At 39.4% G+C, this 15,311-nt stretch overlaps 2 protein-coding genes across 3 annotated transcripts in view; one reads left to right on the top strand and one right to left on the bottom strand.

Annotated features, from left to right (window-relative positions):
* Positions 1-206: 206 nt before the first annotated feature.
* Positions 207-9,251, top strand: NELFCD (negative elongation factor complex member C/D). 2 transcript variants are annotated; one of them, XM_019622316.2, is made up of 14 exons: positions 208-341; positions 460-569; positions 1,143-1,252; positions 1,556-1,663; positions 2,621-2,773; positions 4,112-4,242; positions 4,605-4,770; positions 5,416-5,550; positions 5,890-6,029; positions 6,671-6,785; positions 7,057-7,152; positions 7,381-7,521; positions 7,850-7,979; positions 8,350-9,251. In XM_019622316.2, the coding sequence occupies exons 1-14, from the start codon at positions 310-312 to the stop codon at positions 8,382-8,384; spliced, it is 1,602 nt and encodes a 533-aa protein (XP_019477861.1). In that variant the 5' UTR covers positions 208-309; the 3' UTR covers positions 8,385-9,251. The 2 variants fall into 2 exon arrangements, with proteins under 2 accessions (XP_019477862.1, XP_019477861.1); XM_019622317.2 differs by lacking the exon at positions 7,057-7,152 and having other exon boundaries at positions 207-341.
* A 1,651-nt stretch (positions 9,252-10,902) lies between these two features.
* Positions 10,903-15,311, bottom strand: part of CTSZ (cathepsin Z) — a 10,792-nt gene continuing 6,383 nt past the window's right edge. Inside the window, exons 2-6 of the mRNA XM_019622099.1 lie at positions 15,011-15,218; positions 13,511-13,690; positions 12,777-12,927; positions 12,321-12,483; positions 10,903-11,795 (exon numbers count right to left, since the gene is read on the bottom strand). Coding sequence (XP_019477644.1) covers positions 11,682-11,795; positions 12,321-12,483; positions 12,777-12,927; positions 13,511-13,690; positions 15,011-15,218 — 816 coding nt within the window. The 3' untranslated portion in view covers positions 10,903-11,681. The remainder of the gene's footprint in view (positions 11,796-12,320; positions 12,484-12,776; positions 12,928-13,510; positions 13,691-15,010; positions 15,219-15,311) is intronic.

The raw sequence follows: 15,311 nt of genomic DNA, 5'->3' as shown, positions 1-15,311 counted from the left end.
TTCCGCGGTGCGGGACGGGGGGCGCGGAGGGGCGTCGGAAGGAAGGGAAGGGCAGCGAGGTGGGGCTGGGTTGGTGCCTGTCGTGTTAAAGCGTTTGTTTCTGGGGAACGGGTCGTGTGCTGAAGTGCTGCAAAAAAAGTGTGAGCAAAAACGGCCTGCCTATAGAAATAGAGGGGGTGCACCAGAAATAGCGGAGGTGGCTGACGTGATTGTGTTTGCAAGTAGCAAGATGATGAGGATGGGGAGGGGGAAGATGATGCTGAAGTCCAGCAGGAGTGCCTGAAGAAGTTTTCAACCCCTGACTACATCATGGAGCCGTCGATATTTAACACGCTGAAAAGGTGAGTGCAGCTCCCTGTGCATAGCTGCTGTTTTATATGGAAATGTGAGAATTTTGGTTTTTGTTTTTTTTTTTTTAAATGTAATTTTCTAGTAGCTCTTCTCTGATCTTTCCATTAGGTATTTCCAAGCAGGAGGTTCACCGGAGAACGTTATCCAACTTCTGTCTGAAAACTACACTGCAGTGGCACAGACGGTGAACCTGCTGGCAGAGTGGCTCATTCAGACAGGTACAGTGGGTGATGCTGTGTGACTTGGGTCCGTAGGCTGCCTTGCACCAAAAGTATGTGAATTGGTGGTAAACCCGAGACTGGATCGTATTCCAGTTGTTGTCCTGTACGTGTACATCACTAAATTCTTTATTACGTGAAAAATGTCTTCAGGATGAGTATTACCCTTCCTTCCCATCCTTGTGTAACTTCTCAGTGCTGCACCAGTCCTGGTAATTCCTTTTGTGTTTAGGATATTTTGGTGTAACACCCAGTAACGACTGTACAATTACTGGTGTTGCTGTTATCCTGATTGCTGAAGGAAGTGAGAGAAGATGGATGGTGTAACCTGCTTGTGTTCCTTAGTGCAGACTGCATTTAGGAAAAATGAATGAGAATTTCTGAATCTGGACACGTGTGTAACTGTGTGGCTTGATAATAGAGCTGATGGCTCTTTTCCCATCTTTTGCCTAACGATAAATTACCACTCAGTTGTTGAGTGCTTCCTGTTCCCGTAACAGAATGTTATTGGAAAATGTAAGAGGCTTGATCAGATTGCATCGACCAAGTTTTTTCTTTCCCCCTTCTCTACAGGTGTTGAGCCAGTGCAAGTTCAGGAGACTGTAGAAAACCATTTAAAGAGCTTACTTATCAAGCATTTTGACCCTCGGAAAGCAGATTCCATCTTTACAGAGGAAGGAGAGGTATGGATGAAATCTATGTCGTCATCTTTACATGAGTATCCGCTTGTGCCTAGGCAGATGTCTTTGTGTGACGGACCAGTAGGTGGTGAGTAAAGGTGTCTTCCACGCTCTTTGGTTAAAAAATAACCACGTTTGGAAAACCATCTGGACTCCTGAGAAGTTTTGATAATTTAGGAAAGTTATATGGATAAGATAAAGTCTTCTATAGCAACTCGTTGGATTCTTCAGAAGTCAAATGCTTACTTTAACGATCTTCACTAGTTGAAATTCTTATGGTTGTTTCTGTTGCTTTAATCTTTTCAGACTCCAGCTTGGCTTGAGCAAATGATAGCACATACAACATGGAGAGATCTCTTTTACAAGTTGGCAGAAGCCCATCCAGACTGTTTAATGCTTAATTTTACTGTGAAGGTAATACACTGAAGTGCAATATATAAGAATAACCTTAAGAGGTTTATTGTTCTGGCATCAAATGTGGGCTGTAGTGTTACCTGTAATTCATATGTGTTCCTATTGATGCTGCTTATTAAAATGTGGGAGAAATTGCCCTACAAGTTAGGAATGTCATTTTCCAATTTGACGTTCTGCTTTTGGAGATTTTTTTGCTCTGACTAGGGTTTGAAAATTCTGCATCACCTGTTTTCTAAGTGGCATTTTTATATTTACTGGGTTGTAAATTTGCTTTCAGGTAAACCTTTGTTCTAATTTAACAGTGCAACTTTAGTATGCTGCTTAAGAGAAAACACCAAGGCTGTCTATTTCCCTTGCATATTTTCCTTGCTTTTGTGCCATAACAACAGATTTATTTTGTATGTATTGGGAAATACTTGTTTGCAGGTTTGTTTTTTTTTTTTCCTTACCTCTCCTGGACTTTTGCAGATGGCATATGTGTGTGTGTGCATAAAACCCTGTTACTGGTTATTGTATTTATTCCATATGTACAGATCTGTATTTATATATATGAGTACAAAATATACCAATTCTGATCTTGCTTTATGGATGTTGTTGGCACACACAAAGTAAAAGCACAAAATCTCATGTCAGAAGATGGTCTTACCTTATATGGAAGGTATAATTCATGTAGTTTCCTATGCAAAACACAAATTTCTATCAATTGGTGCTTTAATGGAACACTTCAGTTTCTTATGTCTCTGAGACAGGGAAAGGAAATATTAGAATATATCTATTTCAGAACAAATCATTATGGTTTACTTTCCTTTTGTGTGGTCTAACTAATGAACATGAAGTGCAATAAATGTATGCAGATACAAATCTCGTATTTTGTGTGTTCTAGACTTGCTAGGATATCTGAAATATTAAGTAATACATGTCTTCTGTGACTTTTTATTGTTGTTGTTTTTGTTACAGCTTATATCTGACGCTGGTTATCAAGGAGAAATAACCAGTGTTTCAACAGCCTGTCAGCAACTGGAGGTGTTTTCCAGAGTTCTGCGTACATCTCTGGCAACAATTTTAGATGGAGGAGAAGAAAACCTTGAAAAAAACCTCCCAGAGTTTGCTGTAAGTCCTTTATTCCTTTCTATGTTTCAAAAAGTAGTTTTGTTCCTTTCCAGTTAGGATGTGCAGATCGCTGTGGGATTGCAGGATTTCTTGGCATCTTATGAAGTCATACAGAATCTTACAAAGAAAAGTTATATACGAGTTCAAAAATAGAAATTGGTTTGTTCTGTGGCAGGAACGTTTTGGGCAATGTGTGTGACATTTCCTATGTTTGTCAAATAGATTTTGTAAAGTATGTAGGTCACTCTGAAAGTAACTCCTCTTATTTATTTCCATGGAAACTATCTCAGGTACAAAAAGCACAACACCATTTCTTAGTGCCAATTCTCAGCCACAAAACACCAATTTTCAGCGCAGCTACCACCTTTATCTGTGCATTTTTGCCAGCAATGACCCAAAGCTGCATGCTGCGCTCCTACAAAGCTGCACCAGCGGAGGTGGCCACTGTCACTGTCAGCACTGCTGAAATGCACCACCCACCACATCACTGTGCTCACAGCCACTGTCTGGTCTCCGTAAACATTCAGCAAGCATTGATGAATGTCAGTAGTTGCAGATTTTCCCACATGAGGAGTTCAGTGGCACACCTTTGCTCCATATGCACTCCCATGTCAGATGCTGTTCTGTCAGTCTGCCCCTCTGCTGCCATCCATCACACAGCAACAACATATTACAGGACATTGGTGGGAAGGTTCAACTCACTGCCGTAGCACCAATATCTGCCCCTGAGGTGGTGGGCTGACATCATAAAATCACAGAATCGTAGGGGTTGGAAGGGACCTCCAGAGATCATCGAGTCCAACCCCCTGCCAAAGCAGGTTCCCTACACCAGGTCACACAGGGGGCATTACTTTCGGAACAGCCCTCGTAAAAAGCAATACTGTCTTCTTTTATGTTAATGCAAGATCTCGAGGTCAGCCTAATCAGTTCCTTGGCTAATAAAAAGAATTGTTTTATCATCCATGTCAGTGTGAAAATTTCTAACTAAATTAACATAGCGTGTCTTCTTTATTGTGAAATGGTGTGATGGCTTACATGGCTTTATATTTGGTTTACTTTTTAAATAGTACTGGTCAGTAAATAACTGAAGGTTAGCAGGCTAGAATTTCCTCTCTGGCATCTAACAAATACAAGTTTTCAATGTAGCCATTTCTTCTTGTATAGTATCAGTGCACAGCAGTAGACAGCTTTTCTGCACTTCCTTCTTGGCCATTGATTGCTTCCCCTTCTCCCTTTTCATATTAGTAGATTTCAGTGAAAGCTTTGCTGATAAGGCAGCATAATCACAGAGACATATTTCTTGTTGTCTGATAACGTTTTTGATGTGTGTGTTCACAGAAGATGGTATGCCATGGGGAGCACACGTACCTTTTTGCTCAATCCATGATGTCCATATTAGCTCAAGAAGAGCAAGGAGGGTCTGCTGTCAGGCGGATCGCTCAGGAGGTTCAGCGATACGCTCATGAGAAGTGAGTGCCTGTTGTGTCCATTAGTCACATATGAGTCACCATGATTTGGAAAACTGCTTCTTTTAGTTATTCCCACTTACCTTAGACCAGCAAAAGGAGAATTTTCAGCTTTTTATTCACACTGAGGTGGAGTGAAATCACTTGGAATAGAGCACTTTTTTCTGTAGAGTTAAAATCCGTAGAATGAGATACGTTTCATGTCAAGTACTGGGAGACCTGAAATGGAATCATCAGCTCTTGGTGTTTTGTTAAAAATAATCGTTTTTGTTATTTGATGCACGTTTTAGAATCAAACGGGGCTACAGCCAGGATGTCTAAACGAAAAAAATAAGCTGCTTTGTATGTTTGTGTTGCTCACCTAGAGGCCACGATGCCAGTCAGATCACTTTAGCACTGGGTACTGCAGCCTCCTACCCTCGTGCCTGTCAGGCTCTCGGTGCAATGCTGTCCAAAGGGGCTCTGAATCCAGCAGATATTACTGTCTTGTTCAAAATGTTTACCAGCATGGACCCACCTCCAGTAGAACTGGTCAGTAGCTTCTCTTCATAACATCTGTAAACTTCTTCTATTGCAGTAGCACTCAAAATTCTGAGGTCTTATTGTGCTAAATGTATCAGCACAGAACAGAAGTTAGCACTCTGGCTCATCCCTCTATCTTTTAAATGATGTCAAAATGTGAGGCTACTGTTTATATTGTATTTTGCATTAATTATTTTAAGCTGTCTTTTTACATGGAATAAATTATTTTTAAAAATTCCTAATAGGTAGGAGGTAAGGAATTAAATTCCTTCCTTAAAACAAACAAACAAGAAAATCAGTTGAGCAGTCCTAAATGGCATGTTTCAGGTTTCTTGCTGCCTTGATCTCATATGAGATCAATATATATAAATGATGGCATTTGGATACTTGAATGATACTGATTTCTGCAGTATTTATAACTTTCTGCTCTTTTGTTGTTGTTTTTTTGTTTTGTTTTGTTTTTGTTTTGTTGTTGTTCTTTTTGTTTTGAGTGTGGTTGTCAAAACTTCAGATCTCTTTGGAAAACCATCTAACTTCCTCTTGAGGAGGAATTTTTTTATGTCTCATTCTCTGGAAGGTACATCAGATTAAAAAAAAAAAAGTACATTTTTTCTCATAATTCTCAGACTCTAATCAACTGTTCATTTTCTTCAGATCCGAGTACCTGCCTTTCTGGACCTCTTCATGCAGTCACTGTTTAAACCAGGTGCTAAGATCAACCAGGACCACAAGCATAAATACATTCACATACTGGCATACGCAGCCAGTGTAGTGGAGATGTGGAAAAAGGTAAAGTTCAGTCCTGGTCATAATGTGTTTTTCTCACCCTACAGTCTAACTGTGTGAATAAATGCATGGTCATTAACTCGGTCACTTTAAAATGGCTTGGTTTATTTATTTTAATGAGAAATGTTTCAGGATTCATAGGCAAGTTTTCAGAAGAAAAATTATCAGTGACCTCGGAATTAAATATTTCAGCTCATTGATACTTTTTTCTTCTAAAGCTTGCTTATGAATCTAACTTTTGAGAAATACAAAGTAGTCTTAGGGTTATGGCAAGCTACAATTCCTTTGCTTAAATAACCAGAAACTCCCTGTATGTTTGTATTCAAACTTTGCATTTTTCAGAACAAGAGAGTGAGCATAAACAAGGATGAGCTGAAATCAACTTCAAAAGCCATTGAAACTGTTCACAATCTGTGTTGCAATGAGAACAAAGGAGCATCAGAGTTGGTTGCAGAGCTGAGCACTCTTTATCAGTGCATCAGGTGAGCAGAGAAACCAGTCCTAACTTCTCATTGTTGGAAGGAAAGTACCATTTATGACGAATGCTACAGGGAAGTGCCTTTGTGGGCAGCTCTGTGACAACATCCTTACTTCAGAACAAGTGAGATCTGGTCTGAAAGCAGCTTTCAAAATTATACATTTGACTTCTTGAAATCCTTCCTTCATGAAGACGTGAATTCTGGCTGACATTGACAAATTGCCCCTCTCACACTGCACAGCATGTTTGGCCCTGCCTCTGGAAAAGGGTGACAGATTGTTTTGTCTTCCTAATGAAGCCTTCTTAGCAATAGGTATGTCTTCTCTTCTTAACACTACGAAATAGCAGATATTGAACAAACTGAAACAAACTTTGAGTGTATATTAATCTTGTGGACTGCTTTTAGCATTTTGTGCTGAGCAGGAAGTATCTTATAGAAAGAATTTTTCTCCAGCCTATTTTTTTTCCTTCTGTTTTGATAGGACTCGTCTTGATGTGATGACAACTTTTCAATCAAAGCTTTTCAAATGCGATTAGTTCTGGCCTAAGCTAAACTATGAAATTCTGGCAATCGTTAGAATATACTGGAAGATGGTGGTTGGTTGTTTGGATGGTCCTCTTCTAAAGTGATCTCTTCCTCTGCAGGTTTCCAGTGGTGGCAATGGGTGTATTAAAGTGGGTGGATTGGACGGTGTCAGAGCCCCGATACTTCCAGCTGCAGACTGATCACACTCCTGTTCATCTGGCATTATTGGATGAGGTAAAAATGTACAAATAAGTCCTGTTGAGAGCAAAAGCAATTTTTATCCTTCTAACTTGAACTATATTCAGTTCACGGTCAGTAAACATACAAAGATGGATCTGTTTCTATTCAGAGTTATTTGGATTTGTCAGCTCTGCGTACTGGAATAATTTTTTATAAAAGAATTTACCTCTGACAGTGGATGTGAGTGCAAACTTTTCTACTAGGACCAGCACATTGGTTTTTAAAGTGAAGTTTTGATGAGCATACTTTCTCATCTTGTTTGCAGATCAGTACGTGCCATCAGCTGCTTCATCCACAAGTTTTACAACTTCTTGTCAAACTCTTTGAAACAGAACATTCACAGCTTGATGTAATGGAGCAGGTGATTCTCAGAGGATTCCTTTTTTATGTTCCTTCATATTATATATGCTTGCTTAGAATAACAGCTGTTATCACAGCAGCTTTAAGAATTTAATTTAGGAATATGATCACGGTTAGCAAGCATCGTAGTAGATATTGAATCCATGAAAAAAGCAATGTAAATAGTACTGTTTTGAGAGTCCTGACCTGTTGGTTTTCTTCCCACCTCCAACCCTTCCCTCTTTATCAGCTGGAACTGAAGAAGACTCTCTTGGATAGAATGGTGCACTTACTTAGTCGAGGATACGTCCTGCCTGTTGTCAGCTATATCCGCAAATGCCTGGAGAAGTTAGACACAGATATCTCTCTCATCAGATACTTTGTTACAGAGGTCAGCAGAAAAAATGGTTAACATATAGAAATAAGCTTTAATATTTGATGCATATGTTTGGATGGTAAGTCAGCTTGCCTCAAATTCAAAAATTCTCAATGGTAAGAAAGCAGATTCTGAGCAACACATGTCTACTGAATTTTGATTTCTGAAAGTATTAAAGTAATGGGTAGAGTACCACAAGAATATGTAGTTGATAACTTGTATGGAGAAAAAAAGGCCTTAAAAGTGTAACTATACTTCAGTGCCTATGAGAAGATTGTGAATTAAATACTGCCTCTACCACTTGTCTACCTGGAAGAATGATCCTGTTCTGTCTGCATTTCAGGTGCTGGATGTGATTGCTCCTCCATATACCTCAGACTTCGTACAGCTTTTTCTTCCAATCTTGGAGAATGAAAGTATTGCAGGTACTATTAAAACAGAAGGTGAACATGATCCTGTCACGGAGTTTATAGGTAAGTCATGCTTCTTTGTGTATTTGTTACAATTTGTAAACAATGCTTAGGAGGAGGATTGCTAAAATAGGAATGCCTACCAGATATTTTAACAGATTATTTCATTTTTATGGACCTATGTTTAGCAATTTTCCTTTAGTTAGGAATCTGAGTAGTAGAGAGGAGCTTAAAGATAAATGCTGTTTCTGAAGAGGTACTGCTGTCTTAGAGAAAGTAAAGGAAGGAAGTAGTCTTTCATAGTACACCTATTTCCTAGACTAAAGTGATCTGGTCCTTAAAATCCTAATTAATAACATAATAGAGAAATCCACATGCAAGCAAGTAAATCAGAGTAATGTACTGAACACTTTATTTCATTTCTTCTTTTAAGCTCACTGCAAATCTAACTTTATCGTGATGAACTAAGCAGTGGAAAAGTCAAGAATGCAGAGCACGTGGTCACTGCTCTGACATATTCTCCACCAGTGAGGTTCTGTAACTGGGCAACCCAGCGACAAAAAAAAAAGGAAGAAAAGGCTGAAGGGCATTTGATTGACTTGCGTGGTGACCTTAAGCCTTCTGTCAGAGGATTGTTATTGCAATTTGGAAGATGAAATAATACTGAAGGATTTTCTAATGTTAAACAAATAGTATAAATCTGAATATTCTGAAGAGGGCAGCAGGAGGCAGACTTGTCTCAAAGAATGTTCCTTTCAGTTACTTGCAGAATTTGTCTCTCTTTGTGTAATGTATATAAAAACCTGAAGAACGGGGCAGGTAGTTCCCACTAAAAACGTTCTTCAGATAGTCCTCTGATGATTAAATCTTGAATGCTGTCAGCTTTCATCTTGTGAGTCTAAAAAAGGAAAAAAATCTGTGTACTTAGTTCTGTGCTGCAGAGAATCCATAACACCTCTCCCTCAGCTTTGTATTATATTAGAATTCTAAATATCTTACACACATACTGCTATGAAAAAAATCCACATTTTATGTAATACAGATGGAGTGGTAACAATCAAGGTTAGTTTTGTATTAACACATTAATCTGATGTGAGTGTGGTATCCTTCAGAATCTATTTTTTTGTTAAATAGATGCATTAAATGTTACTGGTAAGTTTCATTACCACATCAGAATTCTATTGCTGTCTGAAAAATAAGCGTGCAAAAACTTTGTTACTGTGATGTGGCTTGGTTTTTTTAATATTTATCTCTACTCTGTCCTGGTTGAACAGTGGGGGATTATGCCCAAGATTTTAATGTATCTTTAAATAAAGGTCTGTTCTTTTCCAGAGACTTCTTAGAAAGTATCAGTCCACTCTGTTTCTGTTCATCAACCTGGATTTCTCCCTGTACATGTAAAGTATTTAAAAGGGGCACAAACAAGCCTGGGCGTGCCTTACAAGCACATCTGCCTCCTGAAAAACCTGTTTTCTAAAAGACAAAGGTGAAGGTTTTAGGTCCAACTGTTTCATAAATTTAAAAACTAAATCATTTTGCTCCTTTCTGCTGTCAGCGATTTATGAATGGAAACTCCAGGCTGCCATGACAGCTTCAGACAGAAGCTGGTTGTACAGATTCTTCACTCCTTTCTAAAAGGAGTGCATCTTTCCTTTCTTCAGCCCTTCCCTCACTGGTAGGTTTTCTAGGCACAGCTTCAAACCCTCCTTTCTGTGCATATCTTTGAGTAGATATCTAAGTGCTTAAACTTGCATGAGATCTTCTCTTCATAATATTTATGTAGAATCGTCATACATATTTGGTTCCTGACTTCCTCTCTTAGTTGAATTAACAGCTGCAGAAACAACCTGCCCTACAAGTCTTCATTTTAGATTGTAGCCCTGCCTCACATATCATCTTAGTGATAATCAAGAGCAGTTTGTTCCTACCTCCATTGCAAATTTGCCAGCTGTTCAAACAAATCACATTTCTCAGTGTTCAAGCTTATTACCATTTCCTCTGAACACTTGAATTCTGCATTCATGTAAGTGATATTTGATTAGTTAATACTTAACAGTACTGACAATAGCACTGTTACACTCCCTTATTCTGCTGAATGACATTTACAGTAGGCACTGCAGTTTGGCAGAATTAGTCCTTAGTGGCACTGTGAAGTCACTCTACTAAGGTAAAACAAAGAGGCACATGGAACTAACCAACACACTTCATGAGATTCTTGGTTGTCTTTTTGTCTAGAGTTAAAATGTCTGTTCCAGATCTTTAATGCTGAAGAGGTGAATGGTGGGTGATCAACACCTGTTGATTAGAGTAGGATTCTTACATGTAGAAAAAAGGCTTTGAAGTATCCCAGCCTGCTGGAATGTGGCCTAACTAGTCTAAAACATGTTCTTAGATATCAAAGAGAATCAGAACAGCACAACAATCTTAATTTCACCCTTGACTCTAGTAGCCTTATTCATCTGTGGGTCTTCACCACTCTGCCAGCCCTAACTTACATTCTGATGATGAGCAGACTCCTTGCTTTGACAGATAAAGCCAAGGTAAGTTGCAGAAATTATCCACCGAGAGGTAACAGATGACAGAAACTGTTTTGCTTCTTGTCTACACCAGTAAAAGGCTTTAACTTATCTATAGGTTTGAGTAAGGCATAATTCACAGGTTAGTTTGATTTACAGTAGTTTTTGGAGATTGATTATTAAGTTGTATTGTGCACCATCGGAATGTTTCTTTGTTCCCTGGTATCCCTCAACAGTTTCCTCATAAGTTGTAGCTCCAGCTGTGTGTGTAATGGAACTTCACTTGAGGTTGTGTTTGTTTTTTGTTCTTTTAAACATCATAGTTGCTACATACTGTGGCACTGAGCAGCCCTCTCATAAGTTCAGTTAAAGCAGTGCTACCTCAGCTAACTAGGCTGCCATGTAAGGCTTCTTGTCAGGTACAGCAATAAACAAGTATTAATAAACTCTTAAAATTACATACAGCCACGTAAGATAATGTTGTCAGTTTATTAAATACAATTAACAATGCCAGTTAGTGACACTTAATATAGCACTGATTGCCACTTAGTAATTGACTCAGTTTTAGGGAAGAGAATTTTGCGGCCTTTCCTCATATTAGTGAGCAGGAGGAAAGCTCTGGCTTGTAGCAATTTATACTTTGCCTTTCTAGAAGCAAAATATCAAAGCTGGTCATAAATTAAAGCAAGGAATTTGAACAAATTAAAGATTTAAATCCTGCTATCACTTTGGTTGGATAAAAATAAGACTTACAGCAACATTTTTTCCCTAGGAGACTAAGGAGGATTTAGTTTTTGAGTATATCATGTCCAGAGTTAAGTTTGTTTTTTAAATCTGCATAAAGTATTAAGCAAATATCATACAATTATTTGTTACTTTAGTTTAAGCTCTAGATCCAAGTACTGTGTGTACTTTTTCTGTCTTAGTACACTGTGTAATTTGTCTTTATAAAAAAGTACATATATACACACAAAGATTTGGAAGACAGTATGATTAAAGTACTGTGCAACAAGGCAGGCAACCGTTTTCATAGGTACATTACTTCTTTAATTTTTAAATTCTAAATTATTATCTGAAGGCAGCTTTGTATTTATTTTACTTTGAAGACTCAGTGTTGTATTATCTGGGCTAGTTTTGCACAACAGCATGATAGAGTTGCGCTGTGAAAGTTTTAGGCTATTCTTTAAACAGAACAGGGTTGTGCTGGGAAGATTCCAAAATTACTAAAAAAAAGATGTACAGTGTAGAATCAAGGAAGGATAACATCTCCGTATGCACAGTCCTCTTCAACAGCAAGGTTGTACTCTGCTCCTCTTCCACCTTTATATGCGCTTGTCACAATTCTGAGCCACCCTCTTTCACCCTGAAGAGAATTAATTTGCATCAGTATAAGCACAGACATTGTGACTTTGAAAACATAATTATGCTATTGAATCTGTTCTGTTTTCTAAATGGGAATGATCTAGAAGTGAATCCAGGAGTTCACTGAAGAAGCATTGCACTAGGTTCACAGGACAATCTTGTTTGAAGGGGCATTTTGCCGTGGTGAATTTACATCCCCTTTTGATAAATATCCTACGTACAAGACTTGATTTTTGCCTACAACCAAACTATTTGCAGCTGCCTGTAACAGAAGGCATATGCCCAACAAAGGGCAGCGTTTGAGATCGAGTAGATATTAGCTAAGTGACTTTGGACAAGTGTCTCAGTCCTCAGCTTAGGTAGTTCCCATTTTTAATTAACTGAAAATCTAGTTCAGAGAAAGTTTTATTTTCCCTAGCTGCAAACTACCTTTGCAAATAGAAAAACTACCTCTCTGCAAGTGGAGAAAACTCCACTTTTCCTCTAATGTAATTCTGTAAGCATCTTTCTTCCCGTGCTTCCTTACCCAGGGTTCACCCCATGAGTTACGAACAATCCAGTATTCTGTTCCATTTTCTACACCCCAGCCAGCCACAGATACAATGTGATTCACTGTGGGTGAGGGGTTGTACTCGGTATAGAGTCCTCCAGTGTAAGCATCCAGCTTCTCAGTAGCCATTATACCACAACTGTAATGAAACAGAGCAAGCATCTTTACACACAGGAATCAGGTTGGAGGCCTGGCTAAAAAGAAAAAAAAAACAAACCACCCTTTTTTTTTTTGCATTTTGACTTCAGAGCTCAGTTTCTCTACAAACAAACTGAAGTGTGCATTAGTGCAGAGCTGCTAACAGCTGCTAGAGCACAGAAATTCACTTCAGTCATTAGACTGAGTTCCTGATATTTCAATCCAAATATTACTAGTACATAAACGTTTTCCTCTTTTCTACCTCTTAGTTTTAATATATATGTATGTATTTACCTAATTGGTCCGTTAGCATAGATTTCTGCCATCATTTTTTCCCTTCCGCTGACAGTACCGTAGTCAGCAACTTTCCAGAGGGTGTAGTTCTTAATCACATGGCATTCTCCAAAAGTGACACATGTTCCACACTGGTTAAACTTTTTGCACTCTGCAAAGTAAAAGAAATTATCACAAGAGAATGCTTTTTTTTCAAGTGAACTAATGATACCATACTAAGATTATTCCTTTTTTTTTTTAAACACTTAATTTGAGGAAGATCCTATAAGGAATAATTACTGATACATATCTCTAATGAACTAATTGTTTTTCTGGAAATTATACTTGGAGCTTCTATCATCACTAGTTACTGTTCTTTTTGGAATAGGCACAAGTGCTTTGATGATGAATTGTCCTTCTCTATAGAAAGAGGAACCACTTCAGTAATACTAGAACAAACATTTCATTTCTTCTTTTTTTAGGTTGAGGAGATACTCCTAAGTATTTTGGACATTAGAGATTATGTTTCCCAGACTTAAGAGATTAAATTTAGACAATTTAGGTGGTTTAGCTTGTTTGGACATGATTTGCGTTATGCTGTCTAGCTAGAGTGGAAGACACAGAAACCTGTTCTGTTAGTCAGGCAGCAGGTATTACACTGAAAGGCAGGAACGAGTAGATGGAAAACCCAGGAAATGATCAAGATCTTCTACATTTGGACTGAAACCCTACCGCAAAGCAAACAGGCATCATACTTTGGTTCTTAGCTTGGTAGTTGTTACAGGTCTCGTCTGGAATCCCATGGTCATGGGCATACATCCAAACACCCGTGTGGTCTCCACCTTCACAGGATCCTGCATTAGCACAGTCAATCACATTCTGCACAGAGAGATAGGCAGAAGGCCATGCACCTTTTCTCTTTATGTTGATTCGATCTGCAATTTAAAAAATAAAAGTATAAGCAGTAAGTAGTTGTTACTGGAGAGCGTGGGCTGTTAAACATTGCATCTAGTGTTAAAACAGTCTCCTTCATCGAACCTGTAACTACTTGCAAGCAACAGTGTTTGTGGTTGGAAAAGCCTCTATTGCAGCAAGGCACATAGCATGAGGCAAGCTGAGTGGTTGTGGGTTTTCATTACAAGCCTTTTCCATTAAAAGCTCAGCAAAAAGATGCAGATAATAAGATCTGTTCAAACCCTTGAAGAGCCCTGGAGCTCTTAATTCAAATCAAAATACAAATCATGAAACCAGCACACTAGTCATAAGCCCATGCAGCCCAGCTCCAGGTAACAGCAGCCACAAGCATAAAGCAGTTAAAAAACTTTCAGAAGTATATCCATGCTGCTGCGAAAACATCTCACCATCTGCTCTCAGATGGGTATTGCCATCCTGCTGCCTTATTTTGTCTGAAATAGCTGCTTACCTGGCAGCAAGGCTTCCTAATCAATATTTACAAGGTGCTTCTCAGGGCATTAGCAATCTTAACTGACACAACTGTTTTTCTAACCCTATTAGACATGTGACATTCAGCTACACTTTGACAGAGCTTTGTCTGTATACTGTGGTAGTCAGTTCATTTGAATAACAGGGCCCTTCCTGTAAGTGGAAACTTTCATTTCCTCATGTCTCAGCACAGCAGGGCCTTTTGCTGCCTTAGCAGGTGGTGCAGCAGGCTGAGCTACCAACAAAGGGGTGGGGGGACACTGACTGCTTTTGTATTTGCTTCTACCCTCACTGCCCCTCCAAGAAGAATAGAATGGGTTGGGTTGGAAGGAACTTTAAAGCCCGTCCAATTTCAACCCCTGCCATGGGGAGGCTGCTCCCACCAGATCACCTGGCCCTTGAAGCCTCCAGGGATGGGGCACCCACAGCTCTGGGCACCACTGTCACAGCCTCGCCGTCCGAGTGAAAATTCTTCCCCTAACATCTAACCTGAATCTCCCCTCTTCTAGTTTAAAACAATTCCCCTTGTCCTGTCGCTATCAGGCCACATAAAAAGTCAGTCTCCCTCCTGTTCATAAGCTTCCTTCAACAGAATGCTGAATTCCCACTCTGGATAGCAGCTTAGCAGGCACTACAGATGCAATCCTTCTGCAAACAGCTTTTTAACCACCCCAGTACTCCCCCCTCACGTGATCTTTGGCTGCTCTCGTATCAGCTGTTTTCTAAGCTTAAACTGAACACCCTTTGCTCAGCAAAGAGCAACAGATCACTGAGGGCAAGAGGCTGGCTGGTGAGAACACAGCTCTCAGTACCTGCCAGGGCACTGGTGCTGCCGTGGGCCCAGCAGGACCCGCAGTACTGAGGGATGTGCTGGTTGCGGGTGGTGCTGGCGTAGTTGACGCCATTGACGTTCCTCCAGTCCCAGCTCTGCGGGAGCTTGGCGATGTCCAGGTACTCGTGAGGCCGGGGGTAGGTTCTGTACGGAGACAAAAAAAAGAAGAGCTCTGGTCGCCTGTATCTTCAGGAAGACTAGGGGAAATTTCATGGAAATTAAAGGACTTTAAAGACAAAAGGGAAAAGAAAAAAAAAACAACCAAAAAGAAATAAAACCAC

This window comes from Meleagris gallopavo, chromosome 22 (assembly GCF_000146605.3).
Source record: "Meleagris gallopavo isolate NT-WF06-2002-E0010 breed Aviagen turkey brand Nicholas breeding stock chromosome 22, Turkey_5.1, whole genome shotgun sequence".
NCBI classification, from domain to species: Eukaryota; Metazoa; Chordata; class Aves; order Galliformes; family Phasianidae; genus Meleagris; species Meleagris gallopavo.
The sequence above is the reverse complement of the archived record's forward strand: the minus strand, read 5'-3'. Positions and strand labels throughout refer to the sequence as shown.

Bases quoted from the DNA above. Each gene is read 5' to 3' on its own strand.
- NELFCD (XM_019622316.2), top strand. From the start codon at position 310: ATGGAGCCGTCGATATTTAACACGCTGAAAAG. The intron at 2,774-4,111 runs GTAAGTCCTTTA...GTGTGTTCACAG, and splicing joins AAAACCTCCCAGAGTTTGCT to AAGATGGTATGCCATGGGGA. The intron at 6,030-6,670 runs GTGAGCAGAGAA...CTTCCTCTGCAG, and splicing joins ACTCTTTATCAGTGCATCAG to GTTTCCAGTGGTGGCAATGG.